A 26515-nucleotide genomic window follows, 5' to 3' on the forward strand; every position below is an offset into this window, starting at 1 on the left:
CCCCCCCCCCCCCCCCCACAATGAGGAATTCCCAGGTAGTTCTGCAGGAGGAGGAAACCGAAGGATTATGTATGCTGTTGTCCTGGCTGGCATCCTGCCTCATGGTGATTGGGGGTGTCCTGCCTTTTGTGCCCCAGTACCAAGAGCTCCAGAGAAGTAGCAACACTGATGGGTTTTCTACTAAAATGTGTCTGGTCTTGCTCAATGCCAACATCCTGCGAATCTTCTTTTGGTAAGGGACAAGGAGTTTTAACCGCGAACCTAATGAGGATAAAGAGGTTCAGAAAATGAATGAATGTTAATATACTAAACACTTTGACTTGACAGTTTTGTGAGTGTTCGCGACCACAGCTTCACAAAAATAAACTAAACAAGTGAGGCATAAACAAAACACAAGAGGTTCCTGTTGTGAGCCCACACATAAGCGAAACCAATGCAAAAGGACCCGTTTGCCAAATAGCAACCCAGCCTCAAACCCAATTTGTTGGCCTTTATGTGTCCTGAAACTGAAAGTGGATGAGTTCAGAATGGAGCTGACCAAGGTCAGCTGCGATAGGCTCCAGCACCGCTTCAACGCGACCCTGCACAGGATAAGCTGATAGGTTTAACGTTACTGTCAAATGGAGTAGACTCGAAAAGCACAAGGATAACACAGTCACGGCAGTCTGTTGCTACAAAGATGCCGTTAAGAGCCTTTTAAAAGACTGACCACCCTCTCCAAAATGCAAAAATTGATAACACTGCTGCTCTAAATATGACTTGTTTGTTGTACTCAACAAGTTATCATTCAAAATCAGTGCTGTATGTTACATTAACTGATGATTTGCTCCCTTCCACTTGTGCAGGACAGGAAAACAGTTTGAGCTCACTTTGCTGCTCCAGAGTGTGGTGATGATCCTCACCATGTTGGCAATGCTCCATCTTTGCTGTTCCGTCCAAAACACCAACTGTGTGACCACGAAGCGGCATCGACTTTCAGGTAACCAGCATGACACCTGAATATTGTTGGCACAGTGATGGGAAATAGTGTAGCATGCAAAACAACTCCCCCGTCTTGCCAAAAGAGGGGGCCCATTGGAAAACTTTGAAATATCAAAGCACTGTCTCAAAAGCCCTCCCCCTCCACACATTTTCATTGTCTTATTCATCATTCAGTCTGTATGTATGATACAGTGGAGTCTTATGGCCTATACAAATATACTGTGAATAACACTGAAGGACAATTTGGAGTGCCCAATCAACCTGCCATGCATGTTTTTTTGGAATGTGGGTGGAAACCAGAGTACCAAGAGAAAAACGCGCAGACATGCAAACTCCACTCAAAAAGGTCGTAGCTGGAATTGTACCCTGACCTATGCACTGTGAAGCTGACGCACTACCCAATAAACCAAGGCGCTGCCCCTAAAAAACTTGTAAATTTTAGCAGCAAGTGATGTTAGGTGCATCCTCACCTACCTTGAATTTAATGTGTGTGTGGGTGGGGGGGGGGGGGGGGGGGGAGCGTGCGTGTGTGCATGTGCATGCAAGTCTGTGTGTGTGGATATACTATACACACACTGAATTGGTTGAAAATAGTCATTTTTTGTGAGGATGCTTGGAAAAAGAATTTGTTGTTATTGACACCAAACTGATTCAACAGAATATTAAATTGTCTGATCAAATATTAGATTTGGGAAATTTTGCATTCCAGAGTATTTCTCCTTGTTGTGTTGTTACTGGTACTCAGGGGGTACAGTTTGGGTGCATTCTGCCATTAAATGGTTTGTATAGCTGTTGTCAGTAAAGTTGTGCAAAATAGTCCATTGATTGCACTCTTACACCGGACAATATTCTCTACTGATGCACTGAAAATACAACAACAAGGTAAAAACTTCAGTTAAACATCAAGCAAGCCTACAAAGTGAGAAAGTGTTTCCTCTATTGCCCAACTGCAGGCCTGCCTTATAAAAGTGCCTCATGAGGTCCAGTTTCAGTGAATGGAGTTGCACATGGGGTGTTGTTGGGGGTGCTCTGAACGAGAATAGATCAGAGTAGCCATTAAATGAAAATGCCAAATGAGCTGTCGTCTCTACCCTAGCAAACCTATCCAACTAAGAAGAATCAACGTCATATTATGGAACTTCCTCTTTTAGATTTGTGTCAGCAATGTTTCCAACTGTGCAACTCTTTCATACTTACCTGACTTTACTTCCCTTTCTCGTCTTCTTGATTTACTACAATTTGGACATTTTTGAGCTGCTCTCATCACATTCATCATCTTCTCTCATTTTATAAAAATCACTGGTTTCTCGTCTCCGACACTTGCCACTGCAAACAGATGCTACAAACTGTATTCATCAATCACAATCCATAATACACAAAATCACTTGTATGTTAGTCACTGCTTCCTGGGCAAATAACGGATGGTGGTTTCCCCTAAACAATCCATCCTCATGATTGTTAAGTCAAGTTCACTCAAGTTGTGATACAGCTCCTCTGCTGGCTGAAGTCAGTATTGGCAATCTGGCAAAGATAATTTACTTTGGAAATTGGTACAGTGAGACCTCGGCTTACGAACACCTTACCTTACGAACCTTTCGGTTTACGAACGTCAAATTTATGAAAATTAAACCTTGGAATAGGCACTACTTTTCGCGATACACACCCACCACGGCTGGCGGAGTGATCTTTGAATCTTTGTCGGAAGCACACGACCAAACAGCGCTCCAGCCGGCGCACCTTTCAGAGAGGAGGTGTCTCTCTGAATTCACACGTCGATCGCCTCCAAGGACCTTTTTGCAGATAATTTTACTATTATGGGACCGAAAAAAAAACCCACCACAGGCTCGTGTTCAGCCGAAGAAGACAGAAAACAAAATCACCGTCGAGGAGAAGAAGGAGATCATTGAGAAACACGAACGAAGTGTGTGTTTGTGGCGTCACATGTGCACACCGCGGCTGCATGTGAATCTCAGCCCGACACATCTCTTACGCTGTGTGTCATTTCCCTGAGAGTAACTTTCTACGACCATTCTACAAATCCACCAAAGTCCACCATTGCTACCATCCTTTACACAAAGGTGTTATTTCGTCGATGCTTCCACGTAACTAATGACACCGAAATTGTCACGTGCGAGTTGACAGCTGGGGCAGGACCGCCGCTCGCGACCTCCGCCAGCCGAAGAAGACACTTCAATTTCATTTCATTTCAACGAGTTGCTGTCACCTCACCAGTGACATAAATATGACGCCTCGCGCCTCCCTATGTCTTGTGCTGGCAAGTCCAAGAGTTTGCTTTGCCCGAGTTGATTGTTAGCCACGATCGCGTAAGTTTGTTGCTTTCCGGGATCACGACTGTTCATGGTGTGCGTGTTGATCCCCTAATCACCGATACTGGGACATTTCAACAAGTCGCTGTCACCTCACCAGTGACATGATTACGACGCCTCGCGCCTCCCTGTGTCTTGTGCTGTCAAGTCCAAGAGTTTGCTTTGCCCGAGGTGATTGTTAGCCACGATCGTGTAAGTTTGTTGCTTTCTGGGATCGCGAGTGTGCCATTTTATTTTGCCGAGCTTGACAGGCTGGACGGATCGCCCCGCCTTCTTTTGTCGCGTTTTATTCCGCGTCCGTGGAATCATCGGACTCGCACCTTTTATTGTGATAAAATCTCTGCCAGCACCTATGGGACTCGAAGTGGATGCAGCTGACATCGAGGAGCTTGTTGCTGATCATAATGAGGTCCTCAACAAAGATAATTTGATTTGCCTTCAAGAGGACAAGCAGAAGCAGGCCATTCAGGAGTTGATGTGCAGTTTTTTATTGAACAGTTCCATCCAGAAAAGGCTATGAGAATCATCAACATGATGAATGATAATGTGATGCCTCAGTTTCGTAAGATCTTACAAGTCAGAAAGCAACAGGTGTCAATTAAGAGCCATTAACGACCATCACAAATGTAAATAAAGTGACTTTATTATACAGTGCAGTGTATTTCTTTCATTACAATACAATAGTACATTTATTATACATAGAATAAAGTATGTTGTGTGTAGTTTTAAGGCTTATTTAGTTGAAAATTATATTTTATGGAGATCTGGGAACGGATTATTCTGATTTTAATGGTTTCCTATGGGAAATATTTTTTGGGATACACACTTTTCGCCTTACACACTGTCTGGGAACCAATGAATTTCGTAAGCCAAGGTCTCACTGTATTGCATTTTACTTTATTTGAAACTAATTTAATAATATTGTTAGTCAGCAAGACTTTATTCCAGTTTACTTGAGCTAGTCTCAAATCAATCTCAGAACATGTCGAGGCAAAAGGGCATTCAATGTTAATTTCACACCAATAGACACTTGAGAAGCCTTAATAAACCTACTGTTTATTTTACTAATGTAATATTTTGATCGTTCGTCCCTGATTCATTGCTTCTTCGGGCAGTTGATGGCAGAGGATGGTTAAATCATCAGGAAGCCAGGTGTTGAACAGAAAGTTGGTTTAACCTTGAAGAGAGAGGAGACACCGCTGTGTCGGCGAAGAGGAGGCATGGAGAGAGAGAAAAACTGGGAGAGCATTTATATATGGCGCACAGGGTGTGACGCGATAGGATGTGACGTAATGTAGATGCGACATCATGTAAGGGAAGGCAGGATATGACGTATCAGGAAGTCCAACGCGCACACATACACATAAATACACAAATACAATGCACGAACATACACAAAAGCACACAATGAAACACACGAAAAGGGAAGACAAAAGACACAAGACAAATGGCTCCTCCAAATGCCCCCCCCCCAGCCCACCCCTCTCTTGTCTCCACGAGCTGCCCCAGGAAACCCCGTAGTACTGCATTGCTGACAATGCGCTAGTGTTGGTGAATGCATTAATGTTACGGTAACACACGATCTATTGCAGCTGCAATTAAACAAAAAAAGAACACATAATCGTCCGGCTCCAAATTAATAAATCAATTTTTCGCCAGCCCTTGCGCGTGGGTCTCGGTCTTATGCCCTATCGTACGCCGAGCGCAGGGAATACGACTCTTAACCCATACAAGCATTAGAGTCTGGTGTAGTAAGTCTACACCCACAGAGCTCGGCTAGAATTGGTCTACCTTACATTCACCTGCCCTCAAGCTCAGCGATGCGCAGAGTAACCGTAGTTAGAATTCTTTTGGCCGGAAAAATTCCACAATACATTCACTCAACATAGCTGCATTCTAGTGGTGCCAACTCACCCGTGAAAAAATCCTGAGTGACGTACACCAGAAGGGAGGGACGGCCCACTCTTTTCCGAACACTCTCAAAAGAAAAAGAGCTTCGTTCACTGGAAGCAACACATGTCCCACTTCTCCCCCCCCCCCCCGAAGCCATCAGCTAGGACCCGAAGTCTTCCGGCACCAATAATAATGGGTTTATTTTGATCGTTCATCCCTGATAGGATGTGACGTAATGTAGATGCGACGTCATGTAAGGGAAGGCAGGATATGACGTATCAGGAAGTCCTAAACGTAAACAAAGATTAGAAAGCGATGTTTAGAGATGTTTGTATGCCGAATTACCCCAACACCTACCATGCTTTACTTTTAGAGCGCAGGAAGAAACCAGTACAGTATGCTCAAAGAAAATCTATGTGAGGACCATTAATGAGTATAAATGAGAATAATGGTAGTAACAGCACACAGGAAAGCCAGAGCACTTCATATACAGTAAAGTCTCGTTATATCGATATTCAAGGGAGTCCGAAAAAATATCCATATAACCGGGACTATCGATATATCCGATCCTGCGCCGAACTGCATTAAACAAAAGCCGCCAAAAGAGGGCAGCCAAGCGCCATATAAGAAACGGAGCTGGCCATTAGCTCCTTTTTTTTTGGGTGAGAGATGTTCCCCCAATGTTGCCTCAAAATGGCACATATAATTATTTAATGATTGTAAACATGTATGCTTTAATCTTCAGAACTACAGTGTATTTGAAACATATTCATAACTGGATGTGTAACAAGAAAGCATATTATCCGAATCTGAAGCCATTGTTTGGATTCACAAGCAATGCAAGACGTCTTGGCGTGAAGTCATTTTTATTTGCATTTGAATAAAAAGTGACATCGGCTGTCCTTTAATACACAGTATGGAATGTTAATAATTTTCAAAATCATCGCGCTTCAGCAGACAAAACAAGAAACATTGTTGCAAAAAACGATTGCATTCATATACAGTACAGTGGGCATGTACATAACACAACAGGGAAACTGCAACGCTTACATCTTACTGTATTATGTATACAATTTAAAAAAGTCATCAATCTTCTTCTGCTTCCCATTTTTACCTTTTAACACAAACACTTCAATCTCGTCTGCTACACACGAGCTAGCGTCTGAAAATGAAAATGGCTCTGCTACACGGGTGCTGGGCACGTAACCAAGTCACCTGACCAAGTCGACCAATGGCGCAACTGATGGCGTGACACGTAACCAAGACACGTGACCAAGTCGACCAATAGCGCGACCGATGGCGGCTCATGTGACCAAGTCGACCAATGGCGCGACCGATGGCGGCTCACGTAACAAGACACGTGACCAAGTTGACCAATGGCGCGACGGATATATCGATATAAACAACAAAAATGGCCGGCGGGGGATGAAAAGGAGCACCGTAATAACCGGATTATCGTAATAACCGGGTATCGTACTAAACGGTACTAATTATACATAAAAAGACTAGAAATGTGCAAGGGAAATGAAAATAGTATCGTAATAAGCGGTACTATCGATATAACCGATATCGATATAACGAGACTTTACTGTATGTGTGGTCGATGTGCTAACCATCATCTGTTTCCCTGCTGCAAATGGGTTTGTAGAAAAAAAGTACAAAACAATAATTAAAAATAACACTCACCAATTGCTACATAGGCTGCACTTCAAAGAGCCCGGATGTGTGCTATATTCCAGCAACCCTTGTGAGAGTCTGACCAAAATGAATAGCAGTTTATGTCCACACATTTTTGTTGTTTATTAATGGGGCAATTAAGCCTCACTTCCATTCATGTCAACTACATTCCTTGGTTCCAATGCTGCTCATATGAATTGCACCGGTAGCATCACAATAACCTCATTTCAGTTGTCGTTGTAAATTAGTGTGGAAGCAACTCAATTTATTTTGGAACAGTTAATTGAAGTAAAAGAAAAAAAATGGTTTGATATGGACTCATTAATAACCACACACACACACCCAAAAAAATTATAATTAAAAAAAACTGAGGTATGTGTGTGTGTGTGTGTGTGTGTGTGTGTGTGTGTGTGTGTGTGTGTGTGTGTGTGTGTGTGTGTGTGTGTGTGTGTGTGTGTGTGTGTATGTATGTATTGTGTTGTCACGAGAGGCTGGGTTCTGCAGGGCAAATACACCCCCCTAAGATGGCTTCACCCAGAGAGAGTTTTTCAAACATGTCGCCCATTGCGCTGAGGATGCCCTAATCAAAAAGGGACAGAGTCGCCTCTTCCTCCTCAGGAAACTGAGGTCTTTTGGAGTTCAGGGGTCACTCCTAAAGACTTTCTATGACTCTGTGGTGGCATCAGCCATCCACTATGGCATTGTCTGCTGGTCAGGCAGCATCACCACCCGGGACAGAAAAAGACTGGAGCGCTTTGTCAAGCGGGCCAGTTCTGTCGTGGGCTGCTCGCTGGACTCTCTAGAGGAGGTGGGCAACAGACGGACGCTAGCTAAACTAAAAGCTATGACGGACAGCCCCTCCCACCCCCTCCTGCCCATCCTGACAGCTCTGGGTAGCTCCTTTAGCCAGAGACTATTACACCCGCGCTGCAAGAAGGAGAGGTACCGCCGCTCGTTCCTACCGACTGCTGTCAGGCTTCACAATTCCCAATGATCACATGTGAAAAAAACAAAAAAAAAAAAAAAACTGGACACTTGTAAATATGGGTTGTTGCAATATATCTAAATGCATCCCTTGATTCTGCACTATGTACAGTCTTGTTTATAGAACGGTTTTTGCACATCTACATTTGCACAGTATACAGTTGACATTTTTATTTTGTTATGCTTAGAATATCTTGTTTTCTATCCTTTCACTCCCACCCCAACCCCATCCCTCTTCAATTGCTGCTGTGGACTGCAAATTTCCCCATTGCGGGACGAATAAAGGTATTCTGATTCTGATTCTGAGAGCTAGCCTCTCATGACATTACATATGGTGGAGGATGCGGGCACTGGACAAGCGTTAATAAGTGCATGGACATAGATGGTTTGTGTTATGTTTTTTCTAAATTGAAAATATCTTCAATTACAAAAAAAAATAAAAAATGGAAGATATCTTGAAAACCCTTCTCGCAAGTCAGGAAGCCTAATATAAGGCCAATTTGGCTCTGCTAGAGGAGCAAAAGAGAGCAAATGAACTGAAGGCAGAGGAATTGCTCTTGCAAAAACAAATGGCCGCCAAGAACATTCCCCGGGTGAAGGCGGGTGATTTTTTAGCCAAGATGGGGGCGACGGATGATATTGAGGCGTACCTGCATGCATTTGAAGCAACAGCCACTCGAGAAAGGTGGCCCAAGCAGCAGTGGGTGGGATTGCTTGCACCCTTCCTGACAGGGGAATCACCGAATGCTGTCCTGGACTTGACCGCAGACAGAGCAGAAGACTATGATTATCTAAAAGCTGAAATTCTCAGCAGACATGGGCTTACCAAATTCGGAATGGCACAGCGCTTCCACACCTGGTTCCAGCCAGACCAACCTCCACGAGCACAGATGCACGAATTGGCCCGCATCGCCTGGAAGTGGCTGGAACCGGAAAGGAGCACGACAGCTGAGGTGGTCGAGGCCATTGTCGTGGATCGCTACTTACGAGCCCTGCCCTATGAGGCAAAAATCATCAGCCAGCAGTCGCTGACTACTGCCTGTCAAACAGTGGCAGCAGTGGAACAGTACCAGGCCACAGCGGAGATGCTGCGAACAACCAGGAAGGAAACTGGCAACACATCCCCACCCAGGACTGGAATGGCCCGCACAAAGGCGCCCAAGCTCCCCAACACAGCCAAGATGGCTCCAGGCGGCAAAAGAAGCCCACCCAGGCAGTGGCAGCTACCCAGGGGCACTGAGCCCAGACGATGCTACAGATGCGGAGAGACGGGGCACATCTCACGGCAGTGTGGAAAACCAACGGAAGAGTCCATGCCAACTCTTCCAGTGCCCACCCTGCTCACTATGCCTCCCTCCTGGGGGGTAGTAACAGCTCACTAACAAGACCCCCCACCTGTCCAGTGACAGTGAATCAACAGGATGTTGAAGCCCTACTGAACTCCGGATTCCTGGTCGCCTTGGTGCGCCAAACACTGGTGGATCCAACCAGGTTGTCTCCAAAGAAAACCCTTCCAGTCTCCTGTGTCCACTGAGACACCAGAGAGTACCACACCACCGAACTCACCAGGACCACAACCAAGGGAATCATCCGCATAGTAGCTGGCGTGGTTGACTCTCTCCCTGTCCCCATCCTGATTGGACGCGACTGCCCGGCCTTTCACCCACTGTGGAGAGAAACACAGCAAAGACTGGCCCGACTACCTCGGAAGGGGAGAGGTAAGACGCGTGTCGTGAATGCTCAAGCCTACCCCCCTGATTCACTCTCCCCAGCCTGTGCTCTCCTAGGGACAGCAAATGCACCACCGGAGACGGAGTCTGGCCCAGAGACAGCCGAGGAGACTCCAGTCTCAGAAAATCTCCCAGCTTCCAGTGGTGATGAGAACCCAGGGACCCAGAAGCTGCCTCCTCTAACAGGCCGGTATGATACAGCCCAGTTACAGGATCCTACCCTTGCCAACGCCATGAAAAATGCGCAGGTTTTAGAGGGTGTAGTACTGGGGGAGCGGACGAGTCCCACATACCCCAATTTCGCTGTTGACCGGGGCTTAATATACCAGGTAACGAAGCAAAATGTTGAAGTACGTGAACAACTTCTAGTACCACAACCACACTGAGATACAGTCCTGGACTTGGCACACAGCTGCTAGGAGGATACCTAGGGGTAGAAAAGACGAAAGAGAGAATCTTGCAACGGTTCTTCTGGCCAGGGGTGCACAAGGATGTGGAGAACTATTGTCGTTCTTGCCCGGAGTGCCAACAGGTGGCGCCAAAGCCCACATACAGAAACCGCTCATTCCCTTACCCATCATTGAGACCCCTTTTCAGAGGCATGGGCTGGATATAGTTGGACTTCTACCAAAAAGTGCTAGGGGACACCAATATATTTTAATTATGGTTGATTATGCCACTCGGTTTCCAGAGGCTGTTCCCCTCAGAAAGGCTACCACTAGGCAGATTGCAAAGGAACTATTTGCTCTCACCAGCCGGGTGGGAATCCCAAAGGAGATACTGACAGACTAAGGAAGCCCCTTTACGTCCAAGGTCATGAAGGACCTATGTGCCCTGCTCAAGGTCAAGCAACTGAGAACCTCCATCTCCCACCCACAGACGGATGGGTTGGTAGAACGGTTCAACAAGACCCTCAAGGCCATGATGAGGAAAGTGATCAAAGAAGATGGCCGAAACTGGGACCAACTGCTGCCGTACTTGCTGTTTGCCGTGAGGGAGGTACCACAGTCTTCTACTGGTTTTTCACCTTTTGAGCTGTTGTACTCTTACAGACCCCGGGGACTGCTGGATATCGCCAAAGAGGCGTGGGAAGAGCAGCCGTGCCGACAACGTACCCTCATCGAGCATGTGGGGGACATGAGGGAAAGGATGAAGGCCATTTATCCGATAGTGCGAGAGCACATGGAAGCGGCCCAACGACAGCAGCAAGCCTCCTACGATAGACCTGCCCAGCCTCGAGAGTTCAAGCCAGGGGACAGAGTGCTGGTCTTGGTGCCAACGGTGGAGTGCAAATTCCTGGCATCCTGGCAGGGGCCCTTTGAGGTCATCGAACGCATGGGGGAGGTAAACTACAAGGTGAGGCAACCTGGTAAGAGGAAACCTGAGCAGATTTACCACGTTAACCTCCTAAAGAAATGGAATGCCAGAGAGGCGCTGTTCAGTTGTCTCCCCCCAGCGTAGCTAAGAAACCGGCAAGAGAAGAAGTTCAGATGGGCCCAAGTTTGTCCCCACACCAATGCCAGCGTACGCTCGAATTGGTTGAGCGTAACCAAGACGTCTTCTCCTCCATACCTGGACACACAGGCGTGGTGCAACACGAGATACGCACCACACCCGGAAAAACAGTCCACCAACGTCCATACCGTGTGCCAGAGGCCCGTAAGACAGCTATACAGGAGGAGATAAGGAAAATACTGGAACTTGCAGTAATTGAGGACTCCCAAAGTGCCTGGGCAAGTCCGAGTGTGTTGGTTCCCAAGCCAGACAGGTCAATACGATTCTGTAATGACTATCGGAAGCTGAATGAGGTGTCTGAATTTGATGCGTATCCGATGCCTCGTGTTGATGATCTTATTGACTCCCTGGGACAGGCACGCTTCATCACCACTCTCGACCTCACAAAGGGTTATTGGCAGGTGCCCCTGACCCCGGCATCAAAGGAGAAGACAGCCTTCGCCACACCTGAGGGACTCTACCAGTACACCAGGCTCCCGTTTGGTCTCCATGGAGCACCCGCCACATTTCAGCGCCTAATGGATCGGATTCTCACCCCCCACAAGAGGTACGCGGCAGCATACTTGGATGATGTTGTCATACAGAGTCCCGACTGGGAGAGTCACTTACCCCGAGTGCAAGCTGTGATTGACTCCCTCAGAAAAGCAGGTCTCACAGCAAACCCGAAAAAGTGCAGGTTGGCATTTGGCGAGACCAACTACCTGGGCTACACTATAGGACGGGGGCTGGTGAAGCCTCAAGAAGCAAAACTACGGGCTATACAAGATTGGCCCCAACCCCTTACCAAGAAGGAGGTGAAGTCGTTCTTAGGCATGGCTGGCTACTATAGACGCTTTATCGCTGATTTTGCTACTATAGCAGCCCCCATGACAGAATTGACGACCAAAAAACACTCCCGATTGGTGAAATGGAGCCCAGAGGCCGAAATGGCCTTCGCCAATCTAAAACAGGCGCTGTGTTCCAGTCCGATCCTGGTGGCACCAGACTTCAGCAAGGACTTCATTGTTCAAGCGGATGCATCAGAAGTTGGTCTGGGGGCTGTACTCTCGCAAGTACATGGAGGAGAGGAACATCCCATCCTTTACCTTAGCAGAAAGCTGTTGCCCAGAGAAAAGAACTATTCCACAGTGGAGGAGTGTCTTGCCATTACATGGGCGCTGGAGTCATTGCGCTTCTATCTCCTGGGTAGACGTTTCACGGTGGTCTCTGATCATCCTCCTCTACAATTGATGGCCAGAAATAGGGAGACCAACAGCAGAATAACCAAGTAGTTTTTGAGCCTGCAGGCCTTTAACTTTTCTGTGGTCCACAGGGCTGGCAAGCGCCAAGGCAATGCGGATGCCCTCTCCCGAAGGGAGGCCTTCCTTGCCTGTTTCGCATCCTTCACCCCGCCAAGGACGTCGGTCTCAAGGGGGGGGATGTGTGATTTCACGAGAGGCTGGGTACTGGAGGGCAAATACATCCCCCTAAGATGGCTTCACCCAGAGAGAGTTTTGGCCCCATCTGGTGGAAGGCAGCAATTCAAACACGGGCAAGGCTTTTAAGGCGGAGAGCCTCTGAGTGTGGGCCCCGGGGGGAGACAAACTCTGTTGCTGTGCTCTGTGGAGAAATTGATTGCCGCGTGGAACTCATTGCCAGTTGGGACCACACGACAGGACACTGGATTCGGACCTTGCTAAAGGTGGCTAGGCTACATGAGGAGGACGTCAAGAGGGGTGAGGCCTAGAAACTCTTGGAAAAGCACTCCGTCTTCAGTTTCACCTCAGAAGAGACTTTTATTATGATTTAAATATTGAAAGAGACCCTATTCTTGCCTTTGTGAATTCCCCTCTGAAACCCTTTATTAAAACCTTTGTTTGTATTCAAACCTGTCGCCCATTGCGCTCCTTGTCCTGTCCCGCTGAGAGCTAGCCTCTCATGACATTACAGTATGTATGTGTATGTATGTATGTATGTATGTATGTATGTATGTATGTATGTATGTATGTATGTGGAGAGTGGGAGAGGGAAAATATGGCACTGTAGCAGTTGAGAAGGAGCACACATGACTGATTGCAGACAAGTGTTTATTCCAACTGCTAACAAGTGGATCTGACTCAAACATGGAGCAATGCAGTAAAATATTCTTAACATAAACACATCCCCTGCTTTACACCTGCTGGGTGAGATGCATGGTCCGAGTGCAGTGGTGGGTGAACTTTTTGACTCGCGGGTGTAGGGGGTTAGAAACGACCTCCGTTACTGTATGTTAGTCAATTAGACTACCAAGTCAGGAGAGGGAACTACGCGCCTGTGAATGGAACAGAGGAAGGCGATGTAGGCTCAGCTCACGCATGCGCAGTTATCATAAATGCCGCTGTCTGAAGCTGATTAACACAGTTGTCTCGTGTCGTCTTTTCCTCGTCGTTCACAGTGCTACCTGCCTGTGACGCCTTTGGACCGATCCAGGTATCCCCTAGGCCTGAGGCCGGTTACAATTGGGGGCTCGTCCGGGATACGTGCCGCTAGTGGGCAGAGTGGGAGCTGCTACGAAGAGAACCTGTGCCTAAAGCTTCAGGGAAGACTGTAGTGCTGTCCGTTCTTCAGAGAATAGAGGCTTCAGGGGCTAACGATGGCTCCCACAACTCCACGACGGGTATTGATTTTCAAGATCCAAAAGAGACTATTAGCCTTGAATGTCAATCAGCTACTAACTGTTGCCAGCGCAGTGGATGAGAGTGACACTGAGGACCTTGTAGCCCTTAGTGAACCAGAACTTTTTGATGTGATTATTGACTACGTCAGAGGTGACAAATTAAGACACATAGAAGATGAAGGCATGTCTCAGCTCCTTCACCTCAATGACATGATCAGCGAGCTCTTAGATGCCCCGGAGGAACCTACTGGGGAAGGAGCTGACCTGAGAGGAGGAGTTGAGGTCACACCTCTTCCACTGAGAGACATCCCCACACCGGTCAGGAACGTCACCACTCCATCGCCATTCAGGATCCTCCTGAACATGCCGACTTATCCTCCGGTATGGGGGAGCAGGTGGTGAAGTACACGGATGTAGCTGCTCTGTTTCCACGGAGGGAGTTCAAAATTTATGGTGGTCAGATTTCTGACACCGGGTCTGAACTGTCATACCGTTGCCTGTGTAGACAAATGGATGAGGGACTACAAGAAGGGTTTAGCGAGTCTGAGGTTATCCGCACTGTGTCGAAGATAACTAAACCTGGGACATTCCGAGACATGCTAAGTGATACAGAGGGTCTTACAATGTCACAGTTAAAAACAATTTTACGATCACATATCAGAGATAAGAGCAGCTCTGAGCTCTTCAACGAGCTCAGTACCGCTCAGCAGCGAGACAGTGAGTCTCCACAGCAATTTTTATATAGACTGATGGGTTTGAAGCAGAGAATTATGTTTGAGTCACAACAACCAGGTGCAGATTTTGGTTACGATCAAAAACTTGTCCAAGGTACATTTCTGCACACACTCTATCAAGGGCTAAATGAGAAGAATTATCATGTCAGATGTGATCTCAAACCATTCCTTACCGATTTACAGGTTCGTGATGATGTCCTGTTAGAACAACTTACAAAGTCCACAAGTGAAGAGGCTGAGAGGGTGAAACACCTCGGTACGGTGACTAAAATCGATCTGTAAATGTCCATGCTGCTCAAACTAATCAAACTGACCAGATTAACCAGACCAGAGTTGACTCTGAATTTGTCATGATCTGGTTGGTGACCAAGAGGGGGCGCTGTCGGCCCCGCCTGCACCTGCACAGGTGCTGGTCGTCCCGATCAGATTGGCGACCAACGGGTAGCGATGTCAGCCCTGCCTGCAGCCTCGCAGGTGCTGGTCGTTTAATCACTGACACTTAAAAGGACACCCGGCACGACCATCCGGTGTCGGTTCATTGTTTGCTGCATGTTTGTTGCATGCTTTGTATGCAGTGCATGTGTTTGTTTAACCTTAGCGGACTTTTACACTTGATCTTCTTTTGATACTTTGTATTTTTGTATACTGTTTCATTTGTGGTCAGGAAGGACATAGAGCTGTGGGCTGTCTGCGAAGAAAGGCACCGGGAAATGGGGTAAGGTCACTGGAGTGAGGCTTCCAGTGATCAATGCCAATGACAAGCCTCCAGTACAAAACAACTCGGTTGAACCAGTAACATCCATAAGTCTGACGACCCAGTGTCAGTCAACATCAAAAAAACGTGTAGCACAAGTAATTGGCAAGCGATGTATGGTCTCCTGTGCACTCAATGGGGTCCCACTCCAAGAAGGTCCACTCGTACTTTAAGACCCAGAGAGATATTCACATATGAACACTTGGGTCATCCATCATACCAGCCCTGGAGACCTGGGGCAAATATCTTGTATACTTGCATGCCTTACCCCACGACTCATTATCTAGTGCGACCTGAACCCTATTACTACCCTACCCCGACGGTATAGACGTATTAGACAGCAGACTTGCATTTGAATGTGACTGACACCACCCTACGGAGACCAGACAGATGACTGTGCTTCTACTGGTACTTGACTACTTGTTGTTGGTATAGTCAAGATGTCGGGGGACATCTTTTAAAGCAGGGGAGAGTGTAGGGGGTTAGAAACGACCTCCGTTACTGTATGTTATTCGATTAGACTACCAAGTCAGGAGAGAGCTCTACGCGCCTGTGAATGGAACAGAGGAAGGCGATGTAGGCTCAGCTCACGCATGCGCAGTTGTCATAAATGCAAAAAGTGTGAAGCTGATTAATACGGTTGTCTCGTGTCGTCTTTTCCTCGTCGTTCACAGTGCTACCTGCCTGTGACGCCTTTGGACCGACCCAGGTATCCCTGAGGCCGGTTACACGGGCCACAATGGGTTCTAAAATTTCACAGAGGGGCCAGGCCAGGAGCATTTGGAGGGAGTGTTTGGCCCGGATATACTAAAGCATTAAATGTAGTGTGTGCAAACCTCATAGAACAGTCAGAACAGTACAACCCAATTTATTAACTTTCCAAATGTGAAAAATAGCCCTTATCAGTTAATACATTTGTCTCAAGCATACCTGTCAACCTGTGCGTTTTTGCTGTACAAAGTACATTTATTATGCATTTTAAAACGTGTATGGCGTACAAGAAAATCTGTACGGAAAAACTTGTCCATTATGGGTACCATCCGGTAGGCACCGACTATCATGAAATGGCAAATCTATCAAGTCAAACGAGTTTGGCGCGGTAGCCTCTATCTCCGTATTGTTTTTTTTTTGTTGCAAACGAAGCGAGCAGTTTGATGCTACTGTGCGCATGTGTCTGCCGCCTGGGGATTTCCCATTGCATCATTCCGATCACGTGAACAAAGCGAAAGTCAGCATGATACGAGGGATTGATACAAGCTTCGAAGAGAGGTGTGGAATATTCGTATTGTGTTGCTTGCAAAAAATACGTGAAAGTAGCTGCCTCCAGTTTCTATGATTTAAAGACGCATTTTGATACAAAGAACCCCGCCAAAAACATAGAAGTCTGGAAAACATATCGATTATACAAAAGCATACAATAGAGAACACTGGAGTAATTAAGTAACACCTGTAAATTCATCATTTATTAAGAATATGTACAGAATGATATAACGAAACATGTATGATATAACATGTTAAACTACATAAATAAACACTTTTGAAAAAAAATATGGTGTACGATTATTTTGTATTTTGTAAGGGAAAATACGACAGTTTGTAAGGGCATGGAGCCGTGGAGGTTGACAGGTATGCTGAAGAATATGCAAGATATGTCATTTACATACTATTTCACAGATACTGGGAGGAGGAAATGGAAATAGATTAAAATAACATACGCACTGTGATTTATCAAGATTTCGTTTGTTTTTAATAAATTTCAATCAAAGGTGCAAAGATAAAGAAATCAACATTAGTTGTATTAAGTTCATCCTGCCTACTTGATATCTAATTTAAAACAGATTCTTATCTTACAGACAGTGTATTGTCTGTGTTCAAATACCTGATATGTTTCGGCGTCAACGACGAAGGCGGAAGTAGACGCCGAAACATGTCAGGTATTTTAACACCGACAATACACTGTCTGTAAGATAAGAATGTTTTAAATTAGAAATCAACATTTATTGAAAATTTAATCACTTTCAACATTCAAAACATATTACACAACAAAATACTCAAGCTCAATAATATCTATTTGTGTTAAACTTTGCCTTCACGCGCAAACAGTACACGTGTATCGTTGCCAAGCACACAGACATAGGCTACCTGGAGTTGAAATTTGCCTACTTGGCACGGCAGCCAATCAGTAGCCTGCTTCGTGCTTCAGACTTTCCCAAGCGTTATAAGGTCGTGCGTTTGCATATTATTTTCCAAAATAGATGCACAGAACCTCAGCCTAGAAGAAAGATTCAAAAGAAGCTAACAAAATTTGTGACACTACAAAATGTAAACTTACATCATACCGTGACTGTAAAGTGTACTTGACAGTTATGAAAGGCGCTTTGTGGCTTGTAGCAGACAACGCAACGCAAACATTGCATTGTGTACCATGACGACCAACGACAGACACTGTTTATACTATAATTTGGACAAATTCGGCGGACCGGATTAAAAAGCCTAACGGGCCGTATGTGGCCCGCGGGCCGTAGTTTGCCCATGACTGTCCTTGTGCCTACCACAGCACGCCTTCAAAAAGTAAGATTTATCTACAACCAACTTGACAAGCAAGCCATTTAGATCTCCATATTGCAAGCTTATGGACATTGATAAGGCGCCGTTCATTTATAATAATAATAATACATTTAATTTACAAGCGCCTTTCTGAACACCCAAGGACACTTTACAACAAAGACAATACACAAAACAGTAAAATCATGAATAAAACAATAAATAGTAAAATAGCAGATTACACTAAACCATGAAAGCAAGTTTAAACATGTGGGTTTTCAGTTGAGATTTGAAAGTAGGAAGGGAGTCATTGTTATGGATGTTGGGTGGAAGTGAGTTACAGAGTTTTTGGAGCGGAGCGGCTGAAAGCTTTGCACCCCATCGTTGTGAGACGGGCAGAGGGCATACAGAGGTGGAGGGAGGAAGAGGATCTGAGGGCCCGAGAGGGAAGGGAGATTTGAATTAGGTCAGACAGATAGGGGGGAGCAAGGCTATGGATGGCTTTAAATGTAAACAGAAGTATCTTGAATTCAATACGGAGTTTGACGATTTGACTTTGTTATAAATCAGTGCTACACCACCAATAGAGGGAAGTAGAGCAGCAGCTAGTCAAGCCAGCTCTCATTGTTCCTGGTAGTGCGTCTGTGTAAGCTCTCAGTCGTACAGGAGTGGTCCATCGATGAAAAGGTTTCTTCAGCCGTCATCTGTACTTCTTTGAAGGTGTTGGACGTTTCGCTTCTTATCCAAGAAACTTCGTCAGGAAACTAAAGTCTTACTGGTAGTTTAGGCCCTATATATATATATATATATATATATATATATACGATTCTTCTTTTCCTTTCGGCTTTTCCCTTCAGGGGTCGCCGCTACAAATCAATGTCCTCCATCTATCCCGGTTTTGTGCATCCTCTTCTCTCACACCAGCTACCTTCATGTCCTCTTTGACCACATGCATGAACCTCCTCTTCGGCCTTCCTCTCGGTCTCCTGCCTGGCAGTTCAAGACTCCGCATCCTTCTCCCGATATAGTCACTCTCTCTCCTCTGGACATGTCCAAACCATCTAAGTCTGGCCTCTCTGACTTTCTCTCCAAAGCCTCTAATATGAGTTGTCCCTCTAATGTACTCATTCCTGATCCTATCCAACCTGGTCACTCCCAAAGAAAACCTCAACATCTTCAGCTCTGCTACCTCCAGCTCTGCTTCTTGTCTTTTCTTCAGTGGCACTGTCTCCAGTCCAAACATCATGGCTGGTCTCACCACGGTTTTATACACTTTTCCTTTCATCCTAGCTGAAACCCTTCTATCACACATCACACCTGACATTTTTCTCCAACCGCTCCAGCCTGCCTGGACACGCTTCTTCACCTCCTTTCCACACTCTCCATTGCTCTGGACAGTTGACCCCAAGTACTTAAAATCCTCCACCTTCTTTATCTCTTCCCGCTGTAGCATCACTCTTGCACTTGGATCCCTCTCATTCACATTCATTACATACAGAAATTACAAGTATTGTCTGTTGTCAATTGTATGTCTTTAGCCACGTTATAAGTGCCTTGCATGTCTTGCACGCTGGGTCCGAGAGGACATTAATTTAATTTGTGCTGTATGTCATGCATATTAGCACGTTTGACAATAAAGCTGACTTTGACTTTCGCACACATATATTCTGTCTTGCTGCGACTGATCTTCATTCCTCTCCTTTCCAGGGCATATCTCCACATCTCTAGTTTCTCCGCCACCTGTTCCCCGTTCTCGCTACAGAGACCATGACAGAGACATTAATCAGCTTATAGATATATATATATATATATATATATATATATATATATATATATATATATATATTCCCTACTGTCCGAACATGGCGGTGCCGGACTCTGCTATGATAGATCCCTGCTCTCAGGTTGGGGGGAGCAGAGGACTGCTCCCTGCAGCTGCTCCACTGATAGTTCTGACAAACGACTGGCCTGATTGCCCCACTTCGACCAGTATCACATCATCATTATTACTAATCCTATGTTGCCTAAGCAGGCTGTTGTATGAACGATCCCAATTGAACCTCACCCCACCAAACCGGTTTAATGTAGGATTTTGTTGTTTTGTTGCTGTGCTGATGACTATTTTGTGTTTGGGAGCCTTTTACTGAGCGAGTTGCTTGTTCTGTAGCCACAATGGGACATAAGTCTTCTTGTGCCGGTCCCAAGCCCGGATAAATACAGAGGGTTGTGTCAGGAAGGGCATCCGACGTAAAAGCTGGGCCAAAACAAACATGCGTATCATACCTCTGAAGATGGAGGTTACTGATTCGCTGTGCCGACCCCTTGAAGGGAAAAGCCGAAAGGAAAAGAAGAAGATGAAAATCGCTTGTTTTACTCCCCTTTCAAACCATCTATGTTCTTTCGCTAAGATTTTAACCTCATTGTCGTCAAATGAGTAGTTGCTTGCTTGTAGGTGCATATGTACTGCCGATTGAGGCCCACTAGTATTGCATATGTACTGCCGATTGAGGCCCACTAGTATTATCCCTGTGATGTTGATCGTCTTTTTTTGAGAATGTGTTTTTTGAGAATGTGTTTAGGCTCCCCAATGAACAATGTACTCTTTACAATTTTCACTCTTACAATGTATTGAATAAATTACATTACTTTGTTTTTCATTTGGCAGCCTATCTTTTGGATGCACTAATTTTTGCCTCAAAGTGTTTATCGGTTTGAAATAAGTAGGAATTTTGTGTTGCCAAAGGACTCTGTAGTTTTTCAGAAACTCCTGAAATGTAAGGAACTACTCCTCCTCTCCTTTTTGTGTCTTGATAATTTTTGGTTTCATTCCCTATTCTTTCTTTCTGATATTTGTTAAATGACCACTGAGGGTACCCACAGTTAGTGTGAGTGCTCTCCTGATATGTTTTGACTCCTTTTCTCTACCTTCAACGCTTGTTGGTATTAGTTTAGCCCTATGCTGGAGGGTGATAACTCCTCGTTTGTGTTGTAAAGGGTGGTTAGAATCGAAAAGTAAGTATTGGTCAGTGTGGTCAGTCCTAAAGAAGAAATGCAGCCGAGGGAGAACTCCTGCACGCAATTGTATGATTTATTTCGACACGACAGTGCATTAATTTAAACCCTGTTATTGTTCAGCAATTGTAGAAATTGTATTTTTGACTTGGCTTGTCGGAAACATATACAGTGAAACCTCGGTTTACGAACCCCTTGGCTTACGAACTTTTCGGTTTATGAACGTTACATTTATGAAAATTTTACCTTGGCATACGAACTATTTTTCGGGATACACACGGAGCTGCCACAATGAGTGATGTGTCGTTTGCGAATGAGCCCGTTCTCCTAACAAGAAAATGGTGGCCACTGTTTTTGTCCTCAAATCCCTGCCCCCAGTCTTTGGTTAAAGCCACGTGATTGGTCAAGAACGCAGCAGCGCGGGATGGGGTTACAGACAGAGAGAGAGTGAGGCCGTTCTCCAAAAAACAAAATGGTGTGTTCGGTTAAAGCCACGTGATTGGTCAAGAACCTAGCAGTGGATGGGAGAGGGGGGGTGAAAAATTAAAGAGACAGGCAGACAGTGAGCGAGTGAAAAAAACACACACGAAAGGGAGATGACAGAGCTTGAAACAAAAAACCAAAGTGTGAGAGTTGTGAGAAAATGGATAGAAAACATTTCAAATATCCCATCAATCAGGCTCCACAAATAACCCGCACAAGTGATCTGTACACTTGATGCAAAAAGCTATCAACCCAGCTAAACAGATCACAATTGATGAAGAACTAGTGAGTGCAAGTAAGTATTGGTCAGTGTGCGTAGCCTTCCTAAAGACTTCTGTTATACTTACTTTACTTACTTTTTGTTTCAAAACATATCAGACGAGCACTCACTAACTGTGGGTACCCTCAGTGGTCATTCAACAAATGTCAGAAAGAAAGAATAGGGAATGAAATCAATAATTCTCAAGATACAAAAAAGAGAGAAGTAGCAGTACCTTACATTGCAGGAGTTTCTGAAAAATTACAAAGAGTCCTTTGGCAACACAAAATTCCTACTTATTTCAAACCGATAAACACGTTAAGGCAAAAATTAGTGCATCCAAAAGATAGGCTACCAAATGAAAAACAAAGTCATGTAGTTTATTCCATACATTTTAAGAAGGAAAATTGTAAAGAGCAGTACATTGGGGAGACTCAACAAATTCTCAAAAAAAGACTTTATCAACATCGCAGGGATAATACAAGTGGGCCTCAATCGGCAGTACATTTGCACCTAAAAGCTAGCAACCACTCATTTGACGACAATGAGGTTAAAATCTTAGCGAAAGAACATAGATGGTTTGAAAGGGGGGTAAAAGAAGCGATTCTTATAAAACAACAAAATCCTTCATTAAACCGGTCTGGTGGGGTGAGGTTCAATTTGGATCGTTCATACAATAGCCTGCTTAGGCAAAACAGGTTAGGCAACATTCGTAATGCTGATGAGGTGATACCGGTGGGAATGGGGGAAATGGGCCAGTCGTTAGTCAGGAATGTAGGAACAATCAGTGGGGCCACAGGGAGTGGTCCTCTGCTCCCCCCAACCTGAGGGTAGGGACCTATCATAGCTGTGTCCGGCGCCACCATGGCTGGACATTAGGGATATATAAATAGGGCCGATACGACCAGTCAGACTTTAGTTCGCTGACGAAGCCTCTTGGATAGGAGGCGAAACGTCCGCAACCTTCAAATTTGTACAGATGACGGCTGAAGAAACCTTCTCATCGATGGACCACTCCTGTACGACTGAGAGCTTACACAGAAGTATACAAAAAGCTCAACAGTTAACGTAATTTACTTTACGTGGTGATGCTCAAGAATCTATTCTATGGAGAGCTTTTTTTCCCTTTTAGGACACAATTTAATAAAACATCCTCAATGTAGACATGATATTGAGCCACTTTGTCAGTCTATCTATCGATCTATTTGTCAGTCTCAGCGTCCGCCCTGACAACCTGTTTTATTTATCTCATCTCATTTTCCATACCGCTTATTCCTCATTAGGGTCGCGGGGGTTTGCCAGCCAATCGCAGGGCACACAAAGACATACAACAGTCACTCTCACACTCACACCTAGGGACAATTTGGAGTGGTCAATCTGCCTGCCATGCATGTTTTTGGAGTTTGGGAGGAAACAGGAGGACCCGGAGAAAACCCACGCGGGTCTGGGGAGAAGATGCAAACTCATCACAGGGAGGCCGGACCGGGACGCGAACCGGCGACCTCTGCACTGTGAAGCCGGTGTGCTAACCACTCGACTACCGGGCCGCCCCTGTTTTATTTATTTATAAATTTAAATTAGCTGTTGCTGACCCAGTTAAACTGTTTATCTTAATATGGGCTGTCCAACACTCACAGAAAGCCTAACAAATGAAGGTTTTACTTCAAAAGTGAGGGAACATTGTATCAGACAATTCTGATTAAACATTGATCAATGATCACTCAAATGCAATTTTTAAATCAGGTTTTTAATTGTATCTTCCTGAATCATGAGTCATAAAGATTTGCCGCAAAAGAGCCCTTCAGATCTTGAGATGTTGTCCTGGGTTCCTTTCTGACCATCAAGACGAGTCTCTGTTCTCGCTGTTTTAGCGGGAGTCCTAATGTTTAAATGACAACTGACATCATTTTTTGTTTCCTAACTGCCATCAGAAAAACGTTTTATAGCATCTAAAATACCCAAAACACACAGGCTGATATTTTTTTGTCAAATGCAAAACACCAATAAAAAGGACTTATAGTGTCCCAAAACTACTTCAAAATGACCTCAGAAAGTTTCAGTGTCAGAAGGTCCCGCCCCCTTGTTCGTGATGTCACGCCAGTACGCCGTGCTTTGCTCGGAGAAGATGCTTTCTTGTTACTCATCCACAATTATGAATATGATTCAAATAGTTCTGAAGAGGAAAGCATAAATGTGTGCGATCAATTAAAGAAGTCATTCCGTCTCATTTTGAGGCGTCTGGACTCCAATGTAGCGCCCAGAAAATGCACAAGATTGCGCCCGACCTCTGTTGGGCTGATTTGTCTGCTGGGAATTTGTGTCTAGTATGAAATAGTAGTCTTGGTGCAACACACAACGATTCACAATCACATTATTTATGTTTTTTCCTTCTAATTTCGCCATCAACACGGATCAACACAAAGTTTTCAGACCAAACAAAGTACCCAAAATGCATTGTGTGTCGCTTTCTCGGTCAGAGGTGTTCCAGACGTGCTGAAACGTCAGGCATCGTCACCAACTCAAAAACAAGACTTGACATGAACATTCAGCGCAAGTTTTAAAACGTAAAATACGTTCAGTAGTTCTTGCTCAGTTCTCTAAAACATCAATGTCAATAAAGTTAGTTGCAATCTTTAGCAATTGCAGTAAATTGATGTATTTACCGCTGTAGGGGCTTGTTTTGGTTGAAATCTCACACTGTGTTTGTGCACAGGACATATTGCATTATCAGAAAAGTTCACTTCAGGCCTTTGTGCATGAATTCAGAGGATTTTATTTTGACGTAATCCTGTCATTCTTTGGCAGCATACTGCATGTCGGTCCTTGACACTGCAATGTCAAGGATGAGGCGAGATAGGCACACATCTCTGTGAGCTTTAAGCTCATTACTGTATTCCCCCCATTAGGCTAAAATGAAATGAGCTCAGCAGCCCCCAACAATTGCTCCTCCACTCCCAGGGCTTTGTTGCGCAGTGCTCGCTTATTAGACCCATCATAGGGAATGATGTGATAAGAGTAAGACCCTCATACCCTCCGGCATTCATACCGCAAAACGCCCTTTGTTTCTCAGGCACACAGGAACCCATAATACAGGACACAGTAATGGATTCAAACTATTGTAGGCTTCATCGACACACACATGAACACTTTTTCATTTCGTTTGAAAATGTGTCCTTCCAACATACAGCCATTGAATCGCCTAAAAGTCAGAGATGTGCTAAAACACAAATTCAAACTGCACAAAGTCAGAAAGAAATGAACCGTAACAAAGAACAGAAGTTGACAGTATGCACTGACCTGGCTGTGCATGTTGTATGTATATATAATCTGCTGTACTTGCCAGTTTGGTCAGTGATCGTGGCTCCACACTGAAATGAGATTCTTTTTGATGATGTTGCCAAATCACTTTCCAGATACTTAATGTACATGACTTATACAATCACAAATGCCACCTGACTTGAGAAAAAAATTAATTCTATATTCACACTTTAATTCAGATCATCATCTTAATGGCTGAAGAGGGATCTTGTTCAGCATTAAAATTTAAGTTTAAATGAAATGGACAATTTAATGCAGAGAAAGATCCAAATTACCAACCAACAAAATGCATTAAAACAATATTCCTATCAATTTCACTGCTGTTTTTTTAATATGATTGATTTTAAACCCCACAACGTGACACTCAATGAAACACACACAAAAATACAGTGATAGCTTGGCTTACGAACTAAATAGGTTCCCAGACAGCATGTGTAAGGCGAAAAGTGTGTATCCCAAAAATTAATTTCCCATAGGAAACAATTAAAATGAGAATAATCCCAGGTCCCCATAAAACATAATTTTCTACTTTCTAATTTTCTAGGCCTTAAAACTACACAAAATAGTGTGCCCTGGGAGATCGTCAGATGTGCCCTGAGAAACTATACAATGCCCCTTTTTCAAATGTAAAATTTGACAAACATTTATTAATCATTTTCTCATTTCTCAATCATTATTATATCATTGTCCTGTGTCCGTGCTGAAAAGACTGGGACGGTAATTTAATATTCGTCCGTGTGGCAACATGTCAAAGATTGCCTCTTTCTTTCCTGCGAGATGGTTTGTGGTGTGCCGCAAAAAAAAATCCAATGTTAAATAATGTGCCCTGGTTCAAAAAAGGTTGAAGAACACCACCTTATTTTATGTATAATAAATGTGCTATGGTATTATAATTCAAGAAATAAACTGTAATGTATGATAAATTTGTTTTATTTACCTTTGTGATGGTTGTTGATGGCTTGATGGAATGGAGTCCAGGCAGGCTGGAGCGGCAAACAAGTGTCCACTTGATGAGGAACGTAGCCTTCTTTCACCATCTTGAGCAGGGGTCTCAAAATCAATTTACCCGGGGGCCGCTGGAGGCAGAGTCTGGTTGAGGCTGGGCCGCATCAGGATTTTCACAAGAAAAGCACAGATAAAACATTCCAATGTTCTCAAAATCTTCTTCTTTTCCTTTCGGCTCTTCCCTTCAGGGGTCACCACAGCGAATCAATGTCCTCCATCTATCCCGGTTGTGTGCATCCTCTTCTCTCACACCAGCTACCTTCATGTCGTCTTTGACCACATCCATAAACCACCTCTTCGGTCTTCCTCTCGGTCTCCTGCCTGGCAGTTCAAGGCTCAGCATCCTTCTCCTGATTTAGTCACTCTCTCTCCTCTGGACATGTCCAAACCATCTCAGTCTGGCCTCTCTGATTTTCTCTCCAAAGTCTCTAATATGAGTTGTCCCTCTAATGTACTCATTCCTGATCCTATCCAACCTGGTCGCTCCCAAAGAAAACCTCAACATCTTCAGCTCTGCTACCTCCAGCTCTGCTTCCTGTCTTTTCTTCAGTGGCACTGTCTCCAGTCCAAACATCACGGCTGGTGTCACCACTGTTTTATACACTTTTCCTTTCATCCTAGCTGAAACCCTCCTATCACACATCACACCTGACATTTTTCTCCA

The 26515-nt window shown here is 44.7% G+C and overlaps 1 protein-coding gene across 2 annotated transcripts in view; it reads left to right on the forward strand.

The window, feature by feature from the left end:
• LOC148898119 (solute carrier family 66 member 2) overlaps positions 1–26515 on the forward strand; it is a 50260-nt gene continuing 23745 nt past the window's right edge. For both annotated transcript variants that reach the window (XM_088997051.1, XM_088997050.1), the window contains exons 1-2: positions 1–232; positions 846–979. In XM_088997051.1, the coding sequence (XP_088853177.1) occupies positions 21–232; positions 846–979 (346 nt within the window). In that variant the 5' untranslated portion in view covers positions 1–20. The remainder of the gene's footprint in view (positions 233–845; positions 980–26515) is intronic.

Source organism: Hippocampus bargibanti, linkage group LG05, assembly GCF_051943395.1.
Source record: "Hippocampus bargibanti isolate YZ-2025 linkage group LG05, ASM5194339v1, whole genome shotgun sequence".
Classification (NCBI taxonomy): Eukaryota; Metazoa; Chordata; class Actinopteri; order Syngnathiformes; family Syngnathidae; genus Hippocampus; species Hippocampus bargibanti.